Source organism: Leptopilina boulardi, unplaced genomic scaffold (assembly GCF_019393585.1).
Source record: "Leptopilina boulardi isolate dan_hultmark-lab unplaced genomic scaffold, ZJU_Lbou_2.1 LbouV2_327, whole genome shotgun sequence".
Classification (NCBI taxonomy): Eukaryota; Metazoa; Arthropoda; class Insecta; order Hymenoptera; family Figitidae; genus Leptopilina; species Leptopilina boulardi.
In genome coordinates, this window is record NW_026137893.1 from 3852210 (window position 1) to 3875283 (window position 23074).

At 33.8% G+C, this 23074-nt stretch overlaps 1 protein-coding gene across 3 annotated transcripts in view; it reads right to left on the minus strand.

Moving 5' to 3' along the window:
* LOC127284897 (paired box protein Pax-6-like) overlaps window positions 1–23074 on the minus strand; it is a 110697-nt gene that overhangs the window by 43368 nt on the left and 44255 nt on the right. For all 3 annotated transcript variants that reach the window (XR_007843541.1, XM_051310612.1, XM_051310611.1), the window contains exons 5-6: window positions 3820–4010; window positions 3357–3466 (exon numbers count right to left, since the gene is read on the minus strand). Coding sequence is in view for 2 of the 3 variants with exons in the window: in XM_051310612.1 (XP_051166569.1) it covers window positions 3357–3466; window positions 3820–4010 (301 nt within the window). In the remaining variant the exon portion in view is untranslated. The remainder of the gene's footprint in view (window positions 1–3356; window positions 3467–3819; window positions 4011–23074) is intronic.

Sequence of the window (23074 nt, forward strand, 5' to 3'; positions counted from 1 at the left end):
CCCGCGTGCGCGGATAATCTAGACCCCGGGGCCCGCATGCGGTTGAGCGGTCGCAACAGTTACCATATTTGATTGTGCTGCCCTCTCCCCCCACCCCTCTATATATAACTCTCTTCGAAATACGAATATTTCCCCAGGCTACGAATCAGATTATCCTCAAGAGCAGAGAATTAATTCTTTCATATATATATATATTATTGACTACTGGCGCTCTATTTTCAGTAATAGGCCTAATATATAATTCGGCATTCTTATAATATTTCTCATTAAATGAAAACTAGTGTGCTTTAGTCACCGATGTAGAAGATAATCAAAAAAGAGTTTGAAAATAAAAAAATAAGCATTTGGTTGAAAAAAAAAAATTCCGATTTTTCGTATATTGTACATATAGGCGAGACATGCGTTCCTTTCGTTATATGTTAAAGTTACCCGAGGGTAACTGTTCGTGACACATCCCGGCGGGAAAAAGGCGTGGAGCAAAGAGATTTGCGTTTGATGTGCCGCCAAAGAGAACTGAGATTATGTGTGTGTAGAAAATTTCTATATGTATTAAACATGCGAGGAAAAAGCAACTGTAGAAAGAGGAAATATATATATATATATGGGAGAAGGGGGATGTTTCGTATTCGGTTTGGTGGTTTTCGGGGCGGTAATCTCGTATAACGTGGTGGCCCGTTTCCCGTTACGATTATTATTCGAAAAGCGTTGGACTCGTGTGTGCATCTATATATATATATATATATTATGTACACGCGTGTGGCCAACCGCGCGCGGAATTACATTGATATTAGTATCGTTTCGCCCACGCGGATTAATTAATTAAAACGCTCCTCTCTCTCTCTCTCTGTTCGTCCATCAAGCGCCACCACATATGCAAACCTATATATATATTATATCCAAGAGAGAGAGAGATCGGCTTATGTGCCCACAAGGTTAAACTTGTGGTTTTACAAGTTCCGCCATTTGAACGCACGGAAACATTGTACTGCGGCTCTTGTAAAATAAATGACACACTTTATGAATTTTTTTATTAAAAACAAAACCTGAACAGAATTGTCCATTTTGTACTGGACTAAACTGTCGATTAAATTCGACTATTTTGTTTAGTAAAATGGTTGATTGTCGGAAGAAAAAAAAAATCAGGAAAAAGCAGGCGCAAAGCGCCTACATCTATTGGGTTTCGTGGCTTTTTAAATTCAGATCAAAAGTTATTTGAATATAATAAATAATTTATAATTATATTATTTGTGAATTGCTATGGTTGCTATGGAAACAGTTGATACGGAAATCAACTGTTGCCATAGTAACTATTGCCATATTAACTATTGCCATAGTAAGTAACTATTGCCATAGTAACTATTGCCATAGTAAGTTTTGCCATGGTAACTGTTGCCATAGTAAGTAACTTTTGCCATAGTAACTATTGCCCTAGTAACTACCTTTTGCGCTAGTAACTTTTGCCAAAGTAACTTTCGCCCTAGTAACTAACTTTTGTCATGGTAACTGTTGCTATAGTAACTTTTGCCAAAGTAAGTAACTGTTGCCATAGTAACTTTTGCCATAGTAAGTAACTATTGCCATAGTAACTTTTGCCATGGTAACTGTTGCCATAGTAAGTAACTTTTGCCATAGTAACAATTGACATAGTAAGTAACTGTTGCCATAGTAACTTTTGCCATAATAAGTAACTGTTGCCATACTAACTTTTGCCATAGTAAGTAACTGTTGCCATATTAAGTAGCTTTTACCATAGTAACTGTTGCCCTAGTAACTACCTTTTGCGCTAGTAACTTTTGCCCTAGTAACTAACTTTTGTCATGGTAACTTTTGCCATAGTAACTTTTGCCAAAGTAAGTAACTGTTGCCATAGTAACTTTTGCCATAGTAAGTAACTATTGCCATAGTAACTATTGCCATAGTAACTGTTGCCATAGTAACCATACCATGGAAACGGTTACCATATACGATGGACGGACGGATGGACGCTAAAGCGAAACTACATAAGGCTTTCGGCCCTGGGCCAAGAAATCTTAAAAAGTAACAACAGAAACGAAATGGACAAATCTGATTGGTTGTTTACAATTTGCCCGTTTCTTTTCTGTCGGTTTTTATGTGACTAAACGGTTCGTTTTCATTGTCCTCACTCGCCATTTTCTCATAATTCTCATCGTCAACTACCGCACCCTGCTCGATAGTAAACATTTAGTAACTTTATAGTAATTTTTAATTCTCCTCACCCTGCTCTAGTGAAAATTTAGTAACTTTTAACTCTCTTCAACTACCGCCCCCTGCTCTATAGTGAAAATGTAGTGACTTTTATTGTTAAAAGTAAAAGTTATTAAATTTTCACTAGAGCAGAGTGCGATAGTTGACGAGAATTTAAAAAAATGGCGCACAGAAAAAACCTGAATTCAAATTGAGTATAGATTCTATACTCAATTTGATTCGCAACAAAAATGAAACTGGTTGTCTCATTTCGAGTTCTAAGGTAAAAGTATCAAAATGAAACAGGCAAGTTTCATTTTGAGAAAAAGAAAAATGGAAAAATATTGTGAAATAACGAATAATTTTGCACAAAAACATGAAATATAATAATTACAAAGAAGTAAATAACACGCTAGACTTAATATATTTGATTAAAAATTGCTTGTAATCGCGTAATAAAATAATAAAGGAAATATGTTTTTAGGTTAGAAAAATGAAAACATGTGTTTTGACAACAGGAACGGTACTGCCAACTTAAATAATAGCGGTAAATTTAAAAACTTATGAAATTAATTATTATCTACGTAAATAATAATAAATAATTTTTATTTAAAAACTTCTAAATATTCGTACTGGTCAAAATAATCTTTCTGGTGTTGTTGAAATATTAGAAACAATAATTGAAATACAAAATTACTCTGCTTATGATGCCAACTTAGAAATCTGAAATTCCAGCCAATATCATTTTGAATAACATGAAGTTTGTCCCATACTCATTTCGATACCCAAAAGAAAATGAGTTGCAACAAAAATGAGTCCAAGTTTTTTCTGTGCGTCTAGGAAATTTGGAGAGTGGGTACAATGGCTACCTTTCAAATAGCCCTACTATAAACTTTAAGGCTGATTTACAATACTTTCTTTACATCGGTAATTTTGAAAATTGACTAAAAAATTAAATTAAAAAGAAAAAATTCAATGAGTGATATTAGTGTCGTATATTGGATTTAGTGGCTGAAAGCAAGTTTTTCATACTAGATATAATGAATAATTGGGGAAAATACATGAGAGAATAGAATAATATCTCAAAATGGTGGTATTTTATAAATTTTTTTTTTTAGTTTGTTTGTATTAGAAAAAAAAATGGCACTTACCTTTCTTCGCATGGAGAATATCTGCTGTATCTGGAGGCAATGCAGTACAATGGCTCGGACTTAGACTTGGTTGCAGCGTTGGAAATGGACTCCCTGCTCCGGACGGATACCTAAAGGATAACAAATTCGAAAATTGTGGTTTAATAGTAGAATATTTATAAGTATATAATCAAAGTTTTGATGCTATTTAGGCTCACAATTTGAAAGCCTCAGAAAACTATATGCATATCAGAGCGCATCAACTTGACCTTATCAATTTTTATGAAACTTACAACAGTGATAGATTTTGTGATATCAGTTAAGTATAAATTATCAAGTGAAAAGACCAACTATCTTGTTTTTTTGTTATAAGAAAATATAATTTACTAGCCTATAGTTTCTATATATACGAATCAATTCTATTAGTTTCTATCCGAATTAAAAATGTATATATATATATATAAGAAATTGATTTGATTCTAACCATGGATTAGGTCTCGGCCAGCCGGTGGATTGACCGTTAAGCAGCCTTAATTTATCGTAAACACTTTCAGCTGGACTTCCGGCACCTACACCAACACCTACGCCTCCTACACCTTGTTGTTGTTGTTGATGTTGTTGCCTCTGTTCTTTTTGAGCGGCTAAATTTCTCAACACCCTGTTTATCGAAGATACCTGAAAACAAATAAATCAGATATTCATGTATAACAAATACAGAAATTTATCTTAATTTATCCTATATATTTGAAATAGAATTTCCGTCTAGTTTTCCTATTTTGAAAAAATGTATAAATAACACTAAGTTCTTAAAATTACGTTTTTAGTAAAAAAAAAAAAGGTATTTCATGAGTAAAGTATATTTCATTATTACTATAGTGTTTTTATTCATTTTTAGGATAATTTATAGAATTTATATAGAAGAACTAAACAAGGCCCTGACTAGTTTTTCAGGGGATTGCTTATCGAAACAGCACAGAAAAAATCTAAATGGACTTTGCACCAAACGATGCCTGATTAACATATATGTATGGCACTCCACGAGAAAAAGGACTTTAGAGGCAAAAAAATTTTTAGGTTATGTTTGTAATTTTCGAATGGAAAATGTACAACGAGGATCAACTTTAAATATACGCGGAAGAAAATCTTCATCTGCAATAGCGATATGTTTCTCTAGAATAGCAAAAATTTTCGCTGTTTTAGTGATACATTTTGCTGTTCCAATAAAACTTATCGCTGTTCCAGATAAAGATTTTTTTTTCCGTGTACAAACAACTGATGTTTAAAACTTCATTATACATCCAAAATATTCAATAAAAAATTGATTTTCATTTTAAATAATTAAAAATAAACGTTTAATCAATGTATAAAAATAAAACTAAACATAACCTAAAAATTTTTCCCTCTAAGATCCCTTTTCTCTTGGAGCGTCACATATATTGTTTCCAATTCAAAAAATCATATAGAAACGAATCAGTTTGCTGATTTTTCTTACCATGTGGAAATTGATAAAAAAATACGATAAATATATATATATATGTATATATAATGGAAAACTAAATAACCAGGTGTATCAGGGGAAAAAATAATAATGTCACAACGATGGGTATATATATGGCATCTATATTTAGAGTGCGCAGTCTTGATAAGAAATTTCTATATCAGATTTATAATAAATATACATAATGATGAGTTGTGTATAAAGTTTAAAGGTATATATATGGAAGGAGACAGAGAGGAGCGAATATTTGCCCGATGAAATGCGACGAGAACGGTAATTAAAACGATGCGAGGTCCCATTTCCACAGGGGAGTTAATTACCTCTGCCTTCAATTATATCCATCTCGCGCCACTCCAAGGGGACTATATATATGTAATCCAATCAAGTGTATGTGTATAACACGTGTTCCCGTATATATTTATATATTACAAAAAAGATTTTTCCGCCACCCCCACTGTTTTAAAAATTTGTTTTTACATTTGTTAGTATTTTGGCTATGTTTTAACTTCAAACCAAACGGCCTCTTGACCTAGAAATTGACCTAATTTTAAGGTTATGTTTGCCTCTTGATCCTTACTTATCACCTAATTTTGAGGTTATGTTTGCCTATTGACCTTTACTTATCTCATAATTTTGAGGTTATGTTTGCCTCTTGATCCTTACTTATCACTTATAATTTTGAGGTTATGTTTGCCTCTTACATATCATTAAATTTTGAGGTTATGTTTTGAAGGTTGTTAGTATTTTGGCCCCTGATGAATATCGACAAGTCATAAGTAAAGCGACCTTTAGGTTAAAGGTTAAAACTTAACCTTAAAATTTAGTCAAAGTTTAGGGTCAAAATACGGGAGCGTTCAAAAATTACGTAACATTTTTTGGGGGAGGGGGGAAGGGGTCAAGCACTTTGTTACAGACAGCAGAAAAAATGGCGCTAATGTATGCAATAGCGTGTTACATGGGGAGGGGGAGGGTCAAAATTAAAAAAAAAACGTTACGTAATTTGTGAACGCTCCCTACTAACAAAACCATAAGAGAATGTTGGGTATGAAATAACAAACATAACCTTAAAATTACATAAATTTCTAGATCAAGAGGACGAACATAACGTCAAAATTCAAAGGAAAAATTAGTTATCAGATTAAGAGGCAGCTGTGTTTTGAGTTTAAAATCAGTAAACATAACCTCAAAATTAGGTCAAAACTGACACTGCAAAAAGAAAGTGCTAAATTATAACTGATTTTAGGTACCCAAAATTGCTACTTTTCTTTTCAGCTATATAAAAAACGAACATAACCTCAAAATTTCAAGATTAGATGTAAAACACCGCACGTAGGGGATTTTCAAAATTAAAAAAAAAATCAAATAAACTTATAAAAATTCAAATTTTTGCAACAGAATCATTTATAGAGAGGAAAAAATAAATTATTTTTTGATTGACAGGCAGATATATATATAGGAATTTAAATAATTAGACGCATTTGTGAAATGAAGCATTACTAAATAATAAGTAATTTCATCTCGAGAGAATATATAATAGATCCCATGAACCGGAAGCGGTAAGTCATATATATATAGAGCTGAAATTTTTACGGTAGAAGTACCCCTATAAGGAAATTGAGATGTCGTCGTCGTCGTCAAGTACGTATTGGCGCGCTCGACCTCCGTGACAAATCCTACATTCACAATGAAGAGGGACCATATAGTCACGTTTTTGATGAAAAAGGACAAACGACAATAAAGATTTTTGTGCGTCGACAGTTAAATGACATTTGCTCTCTTTACTTGACGTCAAGTGTCCGTCTGTTTTGTCGTATATATATATATATTCTATGACAAATGTCAAGCCACAAAAGCCACAAATATGATTTTTTTTTCTTTTTTTAAAAGCAAGCTGCATCCCACTCAAGATTTCGTTCACTTTACTATTATTATTATTATTATTATTATTTTATATATATATATAAGCCACCACAAGAGGCGGCTTTTCGAATTTGTTTCGGACACCTGAGGGCCAATTTCCGGAATTATTTTGCTATAACGTTTCATACGAGAAAAAGGATTTTATGCGGTAAAAGAATTTTAGGTTATTATGTTTAGTTATATTATTTATTTATTTTTAAGTTTTTATTGCTTTCGAAAAATTTAATGGAAACTATTTTTTTTGTACTAATTACTTTTTAAATTTAAATTAGTAAAAATGTTTACTAATTTAAATTAGTGACTTACTTTTTGCTGTAGAATTAGTTAAATTTTTACTAATTCAGATTTACTCTCTAAATCTGAATTAGTAAAACTATTTACTAATTTGAATTAGTGACTCACTTTTTGCTTCTAAATTTATTTATTTATTTATTTTTAGTAAAGTTATTATTAGTAAAGTTTTACTAATTGTTAGTAAAAGTTACTAAGAATTAGTAAAATTTTACTTATGCAGAAGCAAAAAGTGAGTAATTACACGGAAAAACTTTGTTCAAGAATCATTCCTGAATTTGTTCAGGAACTGAGGACGCGAGAAAATTCTGCAAAATTTACAGAAAGCGTCAAATATGTTTCCAATGCATAAGCTGCTAAGGTAGCTGAGAGATGTAAAGCAGAGTTTTTGGACTCTCGAGGACGTGCGGGATCGAGTCCTCCCAGAGTAAATTTTTTTCTCGCAAACGTAAAAATTTATTCTAAAACAAATTCAAAACTTTCTGTAGTGAGTTTAGGAAGTTATCTTGAATTTCTCTACAATTCTTATATAGAAATACTGCATAAAATTTTTCAAAGAAAATATAAATAAGATTTTTTAAATTATTCTCATATTCTCAGTTCCTGAACAAATTTAGGAATGATTCTTGCACAAAGTGTTTCCGTGTAGAAACCTTTTTATGGTCAAACTATTCTTAACATAACCTAAAATTTTTTTACCATATACGGTCTATATTCTCGTGAAGCGTCACATAATTGTAAAATTTTGTTTCTAAGATCTCAGTTACAATATCTCTACCAGAAATTGGTAGAATTCACTACTGGCGCCAGTACTGTGCCGATAGTGAATTTCTGATAGAGAAACTGTCACTGAGAGTTTTAAGAGTTTTTTTTAAATACACTCAAAAAAAAGAGGGCGTTTTCGTTTCAGAAGGTCCAAATGACCCATTGGAAGGTTAATGTGACATTTTCTCTTATATTATGAAGAAAAAAATTTTAAAAAACGGACAACAAAACGTTATCTAAATGAAAAACGGAACATATTGTGTATATATATATGTAAGTAACTTGTGTCGAAATCACCAGAGAGTTGTAGTGTGTGGTTTTCTTGGATGATGAGGGGTTGGGCGCGGGTGTGTGCGATGATTCAAGCGAGAGGGATATGACACTCTAGGGGGTGGGGAGGGGGTCCGAGATGTGTCAGCCCGTTTCAACGCCGTGAACCCTTGACGTTCAGAACGGGGTCTCACAAAACCCCAGGGAACAAGATATCCCATGGCCAATCCCACAAACCATATAATTTTCTCCTCACTTATATATATATATATAGATATATAGGACGCACACGTCTTACAGCAGGTGAAAATGTCATTTCTCAAAATCCATTTGCTTTAAAATTTGATATTTCATTTTGTTGTCAAAAGTTTCATTTTTATAGAAAAAAAAAAAAAAAAAAAACATTGGAATTAAAGAATAGGAGAAAAAGAAATATATCTCTTGAGCGAGTATTTTGTAGATACGGTTCTCTCAGCAGCTGTATATATTTAAAACTTAAGAGGATAATAGAATTTCTGATGGTTGCAAAAGTCTGATCTGGTATTGCAGAAGGAGTTTCTTATCCTGTGTTCGTCTTTTCTTCCCTTAGCTTCTTCTCTCTACTCTCTCTCTCTCTGACTCTTTCTTTCTTACTTTATCTTTAACTCTCTTTCTCTCTCTCTTTTTCTTTCTCCTTATTTTCGAATCTTTTATTTATCTTCCCTCAGTGAGGGTCTTTCGGGAGAGAGTGGCCCACTATCTCTCTCTTGGTATATAGTGTCTCATTCGTTTCCTTCTCACTCTTTTCCTCTTGCACACACACATATATATATATATATATATATAGCAAAGCATTCGGTGCTACTGTCACTTACAGCTCGTATAAATCCCGGCGAAGCCGTAAAAGAGTTCCCGCGTAACTAAAGCGACGTTCTTCTGCTCCCGATAGTCCAGTAATTTATGCTCGTCGGTCGTCCTGCTTTTTCTCATCGTTACCTTAGTATATGTACTTACATCTATTCCTTTGCGTATACTTTTAGGTTAAACTTTATTTTCAAATACAAATTTAGAACGGGAAAAATAGACATTTTTTTCTATTATTTTCTGACTCATTCTAAATTTAAAAAAAAAACTACGTCCTTAACATATTTGACTTTGAAATATGAGGTTATGTTGCCTCTTGACCCCCTACTTGTTATCTAATTTTGAGGTTATGTTTACCTTTTAATCACTACTTATCACCTAATTTTTAGGTTATGTTTGCCTTTTAACCCTTACTTATCATTTAATTTTGAGGTTATGTTCTCAAATTTGTTAGTATTTTGGCCCTGAACATTGACAAGTTATATAATAGTCAAGCGACCTCTAAGTTTGACGTTTAAACATAACCTTAAAATACTATAACTATTTAAGAGAACACTGGGGTATTATGGTAAAAATCGACAAACGTAACCTCAAAATTCGATTGCATTTATGGTTTAACACAGCGAACGTACGCTGTAAGAAATAAATCTTGATTAAAAATATCCAATTTGGACTGAAACCGTTTATATAAAACTGAATTTTAAATTAATTTAGCCTTCATAACATGTTTTTAAGCACAAAAATAAACTATAACTTATTTTGAGACAAAAATTGACATGGATAGTACAATAGTTGGTTATACACTTGATATGGAATGACCCATATGAATATAGCTGCAAGTCCCCCCTTCTCCCCCTCCCTCGCAAAAAATGACCTAAATTTTAAGGTTATATTCGTTTCAAGACTCTGAATAGAGCTGCAAGTCCTCCCCCCTCCCTTACCATCTCTCCGTATTTCCCACCAAAAATGACATAAATTTTACGGTTATGTTCATTTCAAGACTTTCAATATAGCCGCAAGTCCCCCCCGTCTCCCGTCAAAATTGACATAAATTTTGAGGTTATGATCGTTTCAAAACTGAATACGGTCGAAAGTCCTCCCCCCTCCTCTCTCTCTCCGTATTTCCCGCCAAAAGTGACCTAAATTCTGAGGTTATGTTTGTTTCAAGACTCTGAATAGAGCAGCAAGTCGTTCTCCCTTTCCTCATCTCTCTCCGTATTTCCCACCAAAAATGACATAAATTATGAGGTTATGTTCATTTCAAAACTTTCAATATAGCCGCAAGTGGAGGTAGATTTCCTGCCAAAAATGACCTGAATTTAAAGGTTATGTTTGTTTCAAGACTGTGAATATAGTCGCAAAAGCCCATCCTCCTTATTTACGTTGAAGGAGAGGTGGATTTTCCGCCGAAATTGAACTAAATTTTAAGGTTAAGTTATTTTGTCGGGAAACGAACATAACCTCAAAATTAAGGCCAAAATTTGGCGCAAAAAGATAAAGGAACCAACATAACCTCAAAATTTAGGTCAAACTTTGAAGGAAAATGACCAAAAAACGAACATAACCTTAAATGTAGGTCAAATTTTAGCTGGAAAATTTAAAAAATTAGATAAATTTTGTTTAAAAAATTGAAAATAATAAAAATTATTGTTAATAAAAATTGTAAATGACATTAAAAAGAAATAAATAATAAAATATTAATAAGAGTTTTAAATTCCAGAAATTGTCTAAACATTAACTCAAACATCTACAAAACCAATAAAAAATAGGGGGTTGGCGCGCAAAGCGCGCAGGGGTGCGCAGCCCCCCTAGTTTATATATACACTTGGGACATATTTTAGAATATTGTATACTTAAATTCTGTATGTAATATTTTTGAATTAGTGAAAAGTGAGCTACTAATTTAACATCAAAATTCAAAGTAAGATTTTAAATTCTTATAAATCAACACATTAAAATCAGTAAACATAACATTAAAATCATGTCAAAAGTCAGAGCTAAAATACAAACATAACCTCAAAAAATTCAACATTTAAGGGGTTGGAAACCCCTTAGCTTATATATATATATATATATATAGTATATAAGATCGAATATGATCTTTTCAGTTCCGAATTATATTATGATATAACACAGGAGACTGTATATATAGACAAGTTTTTTGACAGCTAAAAGAGGATTACGCCATGGGAACAAGACGCTTATATAGCATATCGGTCGATGAACGATAGTGTGCGATTAGTTATGGATAAAGTGAACTGACGAAAGAGAGTGCGAGCAAGGCATCATCCTTTTATCGTCGAGTATAAAAGAACGGCACGCGGCAGGGCTTAAAACACGAGAAAGCCTCGGATCGATGAAATTAGCAGGAAAGCGTCAAGTGCTAAAAAGAGATGAATGATGGACAGAAGAGAATCAGATATAGAGATGCTTATATATATATATATATGTATAGTTGAAAGGGTGGGCGAAGTTGGCGGAATAGAGACGTCATAATATTGTCTCCCCGTGACGCCTCGGCATAATAGTACATGTCCCCCTTGTTTCCATATATATATATATATATATATATATATATGTGTGACTGGCGCGCGAGACAAGACGAGCTTTTTGAGAGTGAAGCGGAAGAACACGAGGGTGTAACTCTCCATTCAACCCACTTCCGTTATGTGCGGGCTCCGGATAAGCACCGCGTATAAGCTAGACCCTAGTAGAAATTTGTCCTAGCTATTTTAAAGGAACTGCCTAGTCGCGCTGGAGTCTGTCTAGTTACTTGACTGACCAGCTAGCTAAAAACTCGAATGTCATGTCACGCTTTTTTCATCAAGTTATTATCCAGCCCAACTTGATAATTATTTATCAATAGGACTTTTGAAAAACTAGTCAAATTAATTCTTTTAAATATTTCGAAATTCATTTAATAATAAGATTTAATGTAGTAAACACGTTTATTTTATGTAATTAAAAAAAATATTCCAATTATCAACAAAAATTATTATAAGAAAATATATTGCACTAAATATAGTAATTCGTTATAAAAATGTAATTTTTCATTCACAATTAAACTGGATTTAAAAAAAAAATTTACATAAGTAAAACGATTGAAGCAACATCTTGACCTGAACTGTTAACAACACTGAAACAATTATAATTTTTATATTAATATGAATGTCATAACATAAACCTTAAAACACTTCTCGCAGTTTCAACGAAAAAATCTTGGGGCTACCGGGGAGCGAACACGGGTCCGCTGGGCGGGAACGAAAGAAACGCACGCTTTACGCAACTCGGCCGTTCTGATCAGTGATATTAGAATAAATGCTTGACGTATTTCACTGTACCTAATAATATTATGAATTTGTGCATATTATTTTTATTATTTTCTAGGCAAATAAACATTTTAGATGTTTATTTGATTTTAAATGATTTACTTATAATTTAATTTAAACATTAGACAATTATAAAAAACTAATTACTAATTTTTTTTATTTATTATCCTCAAAAATTATATGTAAAATTTTATAAATAAAATTATTTTAATAAATTAATAATTATTGATATAATATAATATTATTATTATTATTATTATTATTATTATTATTATTATTATATTATTATAATATACTCAAACAGAAAAATAATATTCTACTATATTTGTAAAATTTGTCTGAAAATAATAATAATTGTTTAATCATTTTTTTTTAAAAACTAAAAACACTTTTTATTCAAGGTAATATTATTTTCATAATAATTTAATTTATTGCAATTATTTTATTATAATTTAATAAATTTTATTATTTTAAAAAAGCGCGCGCTATTTTGTCTTGGGCCAATCAAGTGATTTCAACTAAATATAGGTTATGTTCGTTTCTGATTCATGACAGCTGGCAAACATTTACAACAAATAATATTTTGCAAGTGTATATTTATTGCAATAAGATAAGTTATGCAAAAAATATATATGTGGAACAATAATTTACAGTGATTTTCATAAAATGAATATTGATTTAGATGCTCTGGAAAGCAAAGTTCATTTTTTCTTAAATTCAATTTTTTCGACCACCGAGATATTTCGATACATTTTCATGTGTTTTGTATGCACTGTCTTTTTTTGAGAAAGGAATATTAATATTATTATTATTAATTTTTATAAACAAGTTGTAATTTTTTTAAATCAAGCAAGCGAAATGTCAATACACAAAATCCTAGCATAGCTGTCCAGTTACTAGACTTATTGAAGCGCCACCGCCATGACAAGGATATGAATTTAATTTCGAGCAGCACTGGACAGTGCCATTAAAAAAACTGGATAGCTTTGAGTCGTGGAATTATCAAGTTCAACTTGAATTTCTTTCAAAAAGCACTGATCAGTAACTTCACAGTTATTTATCAGTTCAGCTAGAATCAGCGTCCGCGAGAAAAACTGTCAAGTAACTTGAGTCAATCTAGTGCATCCACGACAAATTTCTACTAGGGGAGGGAGAGATGAGGCTTTATTATTACGAAAATATCCTCAAGTGTCATGGCAACGCCATATCTAGACGATATATATCTCGCCCTTTTACAAGATTTCCTCGCGAGTGTTTTGTTATAATATATATACATACACTTTTGTCATACCACAAACTCATGTTATTTAATCAGATTTTTTTGCCATTTTACTAATATGCAAAAAAAAACTATTACTATCAAAAATTTACTACTGGCGCAGTACTGGCGCGATACTGGTACTAGTATCACGCCAGTACAGCGCCAGTAGTAAAATGTTTTGTTTTATAGTTGACCCATGCAGAAATTTGCCAACCTGGCCCTAACCTGGTTGAAACAGGGCACCCAACCGGGGACAAACCAGGCCCCGGTTTTAATCGATTTTAATCGTCCGTGCAGAAATTGACACTTTCCGATCGGGGGACACGGAAAAGGCACGATTAAAATCGGGGCCGGACCAGGGCCTAGTTTGGCCCCGGTCGAGTGCCCTGTTTCAATCAGGTTAGGGCTAGTTTGATAAATTTCTGCGCATAGATAGGGTTTTTTCTGTGGCCCCGATCGAGTTTTCTGTTTTATGCGAATTTGGAGCTTCCCGACGTGGGCCCTGCCAGGGCCCTTTCAAAATTTCCGCACGGGGATAGTTTTCTTTTGCATATTAGTAAAATGGCAAAAAAAGAAAGACGGACAGTTTTTACAGTGTTCGATCGAAAAAAATCTTTACCTGGAACAACGATTTAGTTTCACTAAAACAGCGAAAGTTTTCCCTATATTTTAAAGAAACATATCGCTATTCCAGAGACAAAGATTTTTATCCACGCTATTATTTTTTTTTGAACAAAAGTAAAAATACATAATTCCAGTATTGAGATTTCATTTTTTATCGTTTTTGGCGTATGCGAAACTGAGAGGCACGTGCTGGGACATTTAGCATGCACCCGTCTCTATATATATATATGGAAGTATCGTGCGTGAACGAAATTTCATAACCTGTCATTAACTCACCCCTGCTGTTGAAATACTGAAAGAGAGAGAGAAGGAAGGAGAAAATTAAATTAAGTGTATGTGAAAGAGAAAAAAGATACGCTCGTTGGCACGAGCAACCAAATCACAGGTTGCAATGATTCTTTTGGATTGTTATATATTGCCAAATATAATAATTCTCCTTGTGACCATATACCAGTGGGGCGAAAAAACCCGTAATTTGCGGCTCCCGCACTTCTATATATATATAAATGTGGCAAATTCTCTTTTAAGTAGATCTACACACCCTCTTTTTTTTGGGGGAGGGGGCAGGGGGGGAAACCTTTGATCTTTCTATGAAATCACACAAATGTCGAATTTTCACAAATCAGGGCAATTCTAAGATATTTGTACAGTTGGTTTTGAATATAAATGTATAAAATTGAAGTATCAATACAAAAACGGCTGTTTTAGTTTAAGACACTTTTTATTTAATTTTTAAGACACTTTTTGGTGTTATTGACTAGCCAGTACTGTGCCAGTACTGTGCCAGTACTGCGCCAGTAGTCAATTTTCAACAAGGAAGTAGTAACAGTAACGTCGGAACTATACCAACGGCAAAAGAGAGACCCAATATTGGCAAAATTGGTCCAATATTGGTCCTATAATGGCCCTATGGTTACCATTGGCAATTTCCCACTAGTTAATAAACTTATCTATTAGAAATCGTGGCATAGCGCCACAAAAATTATACCATATTCCTATTTTCAACAACCAGTTTCTAATACCCTTGCAGAAATTCGCCAACCTGGCCCTGACCTGGTTGAAACAGGGCCAGTGCCAATCCAGGTCCTAGTTGGGTCCCGGTACTCATCGATTTTAATCGAGCTGAAATAAAACTTTTTCTGTGGTCCCGATTGGAATTTTCATGCGATTTTGGAGCTTCCTAACCTAAGCCCTGCCAGAGCCCTTTCAAAATTTCTGCACTATAAATATATATTAACATTTAAAAACTTGTGGGGAAAATAAAAAATATTTTTCGGTTATTTATCATATTCGAAATGGTAAAATGTGAAATTGGTCAAGACCGTATTTATATTGTTATATACATATAGGGCATATAAAATTAGGCTATACTTGGGGAATATAAATATATATAAAAAGCTCTCAATTTCTCGGCAATCACTTGCAATTACAATCGTAACGAATTCGAACAAACTGCGCAAAGTGACACGCGCGCGTTTTTTGGTGTGGCGATTCTTGTGGTGCACGAGAAACACCACCCTTCAAAATTGCACCCTATATATATATATATATATATATGAATGTGCACGCAACATAAAGAATCTCACCCTATGTCGTGGGAAATACGAGTTGGTCCAGCCTAAAAAAATCTGGCAGCTCGCGTGCCACGTCTGACAGCTCCATTATGCTAAGTACATCCCTGGGACTATTGCGCTTATATACAACTTCATCTGATATCTTTGCAGTTTATACATTTAACAATTGTCATCGTCGCACCCTTTTTCTAAATTAATGCGCAACTTATCTGATTTCAATATATATATATATATATATATATATATAGACGAGTAAATTATCATAACAGTATTTTTTAATACAGTTATAATTCATAAAAAAAATTCGCCAATTTGTCCACGAAACAGAGAACTAGCCAGAGTCAGATTAGGCGCCGGTTTTAATGGGGCTGAAATAAGGCTTTCTTCTGTAGTCCTGATAAAATTTACTACTGTTTTTTGAAAATTTGGAGCTTCTCTCCTTGAGCTCGTTTAAAATTATGTAAAAATTGCCCTATCAGGGCCCTAGTAGGGAATGAAATGCCACACCTGATCAGGGCTAAATCAGGACGACTGGAAAAATGTAGATTTCCTAATCTGGGTCACATCAGGCGCGGCGTTTCATTCCCTAATAGGGTAGCCTAATCCGGCCCCGATCTGGGCCCTGGCAAAATTTCTGCACGGGTTGTAAAAAATTGAACGGGCCCTCTGACAGGGCTCACGTCGGGAAGCTCCAAACTCGAATAAAACACTAAATCCAGTTGAGGAAATACAGAAGAAGTCCTTTTTCGATTTAAATCGATTAGAACTGAGGCCCGACCAGGGCTTAATGTGGCTCTGGCTAGTTCCTTGTTTCATCCAGATCAGGGCCAAATTGGCAAATTCCTGCAAAAGAGGAATATTCTTGTGGAGAAATTAGCCAACCTGGCACTGAGCTGGTTGAAACAGGGAATCTAACTGGGGCCAAACCAGGCCCTGGTAGGGGCCCGCTTCTAATCGATATTAATCAAAATAGAACTTTCTTCTGCGGTCCTAATCGGGTTATTAGGGCTTCCTAACGTTGGCCCTGCGATCGCTCATTTAAAATTTCCACACGAATTTATAAATAATAACTTTATCAAAGATAAATTAATCTCATGAAATTCATCAGATTTTTCTTTCCAATTAAATTGAAATTTAATAGCATTATCTCTTGTGCCATTTAATTCACGAGTTATTGTTTCTGTCTTTTAATTTATTGTTCGTGATATTATGAAGAATAAAACAACTTGTTATATGTATATATATATAATATATAACAACAGAGAAGAAAATTAACTTAACAAGTTAATTAGATAAGTGCGAACTAATTGCGCGCACTCGAAAAGTAAATATATAATACGATACGTGAGTTAAGAGAAGAGAAAAAAGGAAACATTAGTAAAATATCAGTAACCACCAGCTGACAGACCAAGGTGGTCATGCAGAGAAGCACACACGAAAGAGATGCCGTCAGATACAAATTACATTTAAATAGAACTTGTGGAACGCTTGGTATTCGTAATTTAAACCCAGAGATGGATACTCATGTCAGAATACAAAGCTAAAAAAAAAAAGAAAGAAGGAATGAAATGGAACAGAGAAGAAAGTGTTTTTTTGTACTGGTTTTGCAGAAATATTTATTTTAAATAATTATATAAAAATTTTCGAATACCACACAATTATATATGTTATATATGAGATCTTACATTATTTCCCGTTTAGAAATTGCCCTATTAGGGCCCTAGTAGGCAATTGAACGCCACACCTGATCAGGGCCAAATCAGGGCGGGCAGAAAATGTAAATTTCCTAATATCAGGCGAATTCTCTGATAGGACAGCCTGATCCGGCCCCGCACTAGACCCTGGTAAAATTTCTGCACGGGATTAAATCCAGTCGGAGCCACGGAAGAAGAATTTCGATTAAAACCAGAGCGGTTCCCAGTTAGGGCAATTACAAGAAAAAGTAACAAGGCCCTGGTCACTTCTACCCTAAGTAGGGTATAGGTAGTTGCCGGAAACAGTGTAAAAACCCTGTAGGGAACTATAGTCATAGTTTCTCTAGGAAGGACCCAATCAAAAAAAGAAAAATCTGACCAGTATCCTTAGTTTCTGTACGGGATTTAATTTTCGTTTTCTAAAAAAAAAAATGTTCATAAATCCCTTTGTACGCGTTATAAATACAAGAAAATTGAAGAATGCTTGAATAATCTTTTTTTTTTGAAAAGAGTTGATAGAACACTGTTGGAAGTATATAGATGCGATGTTTAATCATAGCTTTTAAACTGAAGCTTAGGACCGAGGGTGTAGTTTTCGAGGTTGGTAGGGGGTGTGTGCGGTATTTAGCTGTTCAGCGGGGGGTTCCTCTTGAAAATACGCGGAGGCGACGAGAGCGCCACGCGTCAGGCTTTATTGCCTCTTACACACACACATACATACAGAAAATAGTATTCGAGATGGAAAGAGAGAGAAAATTTTCCTACCAGCAATCCTTGGATACTACCCAATGGATGATAGTTTCCGAATCAAGGGTGCTCTCCTCGACTATCTGGCACCCCGTCGAGTAATTATACATTCTGCCCAATAACCCTCTTTGCTCCTCGACACCGAGGAGAATTTAAGCGCGCGAGTATGAGACATTATCCATCCACACGTTTCGCTTTCTAATTATTATTTTTTTAAAACTTTATTAATATTATTATTATTATTATTATTATTACTATTACTATTATTATTATTATTATTATTATTATTATTACTATTATTATTATTATTATTATTATTATTAATAACTTACTAGGTTTTTACTAACAGCAGTATTATATTCTACTGTCCTACAAGGGAAAAACATACGTAAATGTTTTTCCGTTGTAGGACGCAATAGAATATAATACTTCTGTCCAAACTAAAAACCTAGTAATTTCAATAAATTTGAAAGTCGTTTGCTCAAATATATCGACTTTCAAACTTATAGAAAAGCGACTTACTAGTTGTTTTTTTTTCTTTGATTATTACTTTCAACAGCAAAATAGGAAAATATTTACTAGATCTAAATGTGAAAAAAAAATTCTTAAAATTCTAAATACGAAAAATAAGAAAGAGTTTGGCTATATAGTAGATAAGAGATCTTAGGCCTTTAAAAAGAAATAGAAGGAAAAAATGACCTGAGTATGGAGATTGTTGGGAGATAAGATATATATATATAATGTGTTGTCGACGAAAAAAAAGGTATTTCTATATAAAATTTCTGGACCTCGCGTGGAGAACAATGGCGGTGTAAACTGATATGGCTCTCTCTCTCTCGCTCTCTCCTTGGAAAGCGCCAGTGAGTAAAACTTGGGCAAGCAGGCTGTGTGTATATATGTGTTCCACCTTATTGGGTGAGACAGCCGACACGGTGGTTAAACTTGGGACAGAATGGCGCATTCTGACGAACGGTGTAGGGTTGCTAAAGCCAGGCGGCGGTTAAAGTGACGTTAACCGCTTCGACAGTGTTATTTCTCCCGTGTGCAACTTTTCGTATAGTATTAAAATATAATCCGCCATCTTACCCTACTATTTTAAAAGTCAAATTCCAATCGTATTTAGAATAAACGTTGGTATAATTTTTAAGAATCGCAGGGCGATCAGAAAATGTGAATTTCTTAATCAGACGCGGCATTTTATTTCCTAATAGGGCATCCTGATTCGGCCCCGATCTCTGGGCCTTGGCAAAAATTTTGCACGGGAAATATATATAACAAGAAACAATTTGTGATTAAAAGTATACCGAAAAATGTTAAGAAGTAGAAATAGAAAATCAGTATAAACATAGTCAGAGGGAAAAAAGGAGGTGCGAAGAGAAAAGGAAGAAAAAGAGAAAAAACGAATGGAAGACGAAGTATAAGAGGGCAGTTTGTGGGTGCTAGAGCAAAGCAATGGTATAAGGAGTGTGGAGCGGAGACAGAATTGAAGTTAGCAGTGGGTCGGCGAGAAATACATAATGCAGTAGCCGGACGTCTCCGACACCCCCTAACTCAACCCCATATATATATATATATACACATAGTGGAGAGAGAAAGTCGGGATCGCGACAACGATGAGCTGCGCGAGGGCCCGGCCAAGGGGGTGCATTGATTTACGCCACGGTCGAGGGTGCCTCCGTTTCTACTACGGCGGACGTGGGGCCAACAATTCACTCGCCTTGGGTTCCTAAGGCCATCCATTACAGACCCAGCATTGTTGCGGTTACTTACACCGCTCTTCATCTAGTTCTCCTGTCACACGGAGTCAATTCCCATTTTGACAAATATAATACAAACTTTCAATTGCATCTTGTTTTATCAAAATTATTCATCATTGATATAAAACAAACCTTTTTATCAAAATTATTCATCATTGATATAAAACAAACCTTTTTATCAAAATTATTCATCATTAATATAAAACAAACCTTATTATTAAAATTATTCATAAAACAAAATATCTGAAATAGAAAATATTTTTATTATACAATTTATTCTAATTTGAAAAGTATATATATTTCTATATTTTTGTGGATGATGGTGACGCGGTTCGTTCATCCGTTTTGGTGACTATTAATTACAGAGAGAGAGAGAGAGACCGCCCAACGGGAATGGACATCTCTGGCCATCCCACATTCTGTAGACATGAAGGGGGTGTGGAGCAATGGCATCAAACCCCCGTAAACGAGAGAGAGAGAGAGAGTTCTGGTTGAACTGGGCAGCTCGACAAATGTAATCTCGCCGGACAGGGGCGCTCCCCCGTGACCTTTGTTATCAAGGAAACATGTCCTTTTCCGGTTTTTATCAAATTAGTCATCAGTCAACAAAATTTAATTTTTTCTATTTTTCCCTACAAGTAACTTAAGTTTTTCTTCACTTTTAGATAAAGAAAGCACAAAGTTTGCGAAAATTATTTTTTAAATATAAACTTTTTGGTAAGCGCAGAGTTTAGGAAAAAAGTTATGTTTTCCAACTTTGTGCCTATCGAAAAGTGGAGGTAAATTCAAAAGATTTAAAGTTGTTAATTTTCGATAGTATATATGAATTTGTCGTCATCTCGGTCAAGTTTGTAGGAAATGATGAAAACTTGAGAAAATTGAGGGAGAACCTCTGGCGGTATGCCGAAATCAGTGGTGCGAGTAAACCAATAACGCGTCCGCCACGCCGGGTGCCAGATTCAAATCCGGTAGTAGGGTCCAAAACATTTCGACAGAGAGTGAGTGAGAGAGAGAGAAGCAAAACTCTGCAGGACATTTCGAACCTATCCGCGTTCTGTCTGGCTTTCGGATTTGACAGGCCATTAGATCGACTCCATCAATAAGTATAGTACGTGCTGTACTTAACTCACAAATCGCCACATTGTGCGCGACGCGATTGACTGATGCCTCATTGTCTCTAATTGTGTATATTGGATAACGAAAAATATTTATAGTCCCAATACAATTCATTATATTTTCCGTACAATGATTTTCAAATCATTGGATAAAATTGTCATAGAAAAAATCGGAACTCAAAATCAGACTCAATTTGAAGTGCATCAAAAATTAGCCATTTTTAGTCTGAACCAATGGCTAAAATTGGTTCATTTTTGTTGCACTTCAAATTGAGTTTGATTTTGAGTTCAGAATTTCTGAAACGGATCATAATCACATTTTTTAACATTAAAACTACAATTTGAATTCTACTTTAAAAACGTGTAGTGTCCGATTTCGATAAAATTTATAAAATAAGTGACAATCCTGAAATAAATTCTATAAATATAAAAATTCAATTATTATTGGCGCTATAAAACATTTTGTCGGATTAGCAAATATGTAATGACGCGCGACATGGACAGAGAGAAAAGAGAAAGAATAAGCGAAAATCAAACAGCTTCACCTCTATATATATATAGTCAGATAAAAGAGAGGAGAGGTCTGTCAGAATATTCAAGAAGATTCGATTCCCTGGTGTGGTACGAAGCGTATCCAATTTGATGGCATTACAATAACGGAGGTAATGTCTGAGAATAATGAAATTTCCCCCAATCACCAACGACTCTTCTGGAATACGTTCTTTCGTTCTTGTCTATACTCTACTCTTCTTTCTCCTCAATTTTTTCGTATATATACTCATTTCCCTTTTCCGTACCACTCGCATATATATATATATAAATTTTCCCATGAAATTATGTCACAATTTATCATTTTTGTTCCTAACGATTATATTATTATTTAGTCTATATCAAATTGATGTCAATGATATCATTCCAACCAGAAATTGGGTCATTAATTTTTTATTAGGGATACTTTGGATCTTGATTTTAGTACTTGATATACTTAGTTTATATATACACTAATTTAAAAGTATCAAATTGAAAACCTATCAAATTGATATAGAAAATTGGTATCAATTTTGATACTTTTAAATTAGTTTTAAAAAGGTTTTTTTTATTTACACAATCGAAATGAATAAACAAATTAGTACAACATCAATTTGATACTTTTAAATTAGTTTTAAAAAGATTTTTTTTATTTACACAATCGAAATGAATAAACAAATTAGTACAACATCAAAAATGTGTTCAAATCGCAAAATAAATTTGCAAAAAAAAAATAATTGTCGCACATAGTGAAACCTTGCGAGTTTATAATATATCCTATCTTTTGAAAACCAGTTTGTTGACTTTTGTATATATATAGATATATAAAGGAGAAAAGCGTGAAACGATCTTCGGTGGACTAAGGGTAATGGAATATTACACGGACCATTAAAGAAACGTTAATCTTACCCACAACAAGTTCAGGAGAGAGCTCGAGAAAGGCGCACACGCGGGTTACTCGCAAACGTTGCACGATTACACGGTGGAGCTTTGATCCTTCATCCAGGAGGGCAGCCACCGCCGGGGGGCTTTTGGTAATTTGTTAAAACGCGAAATTCTCCGCCAATCCCTTCATATATATAGCAACCGGAGGGTGTATACCGTTTCGATTTTCAAATGAAAGCTTCCATTTTCTATATATAATATATTATATATATTATTCTATTTTTATATATATATATGACGCTCTACGGGAAATGGGACCTTACAGGTAAACAATTTTAGGTTATGTTCGTGATTTTCAAATTGGAAATGTAAGGTATTATACGAAAGGCTAAAACTAAAATATTTCATAAACATTTATTTTGATTTGCAATAATTAAAAAGAAATTTTCAATTAAGAAAAAACTAATATAAACATAACCTCAAACTGATTTGCTTCTAAGGTCCCTTTGTTTAGAACGCGTCACATATCATATATTCAACAATAAAAATTGATTTTACTAATTAATAATTAAGTTTAATCAAGCAAAAACTGAAACTATAAACATAACCTAAAATTTTTTTTTCTTTAAAGTCCCTCC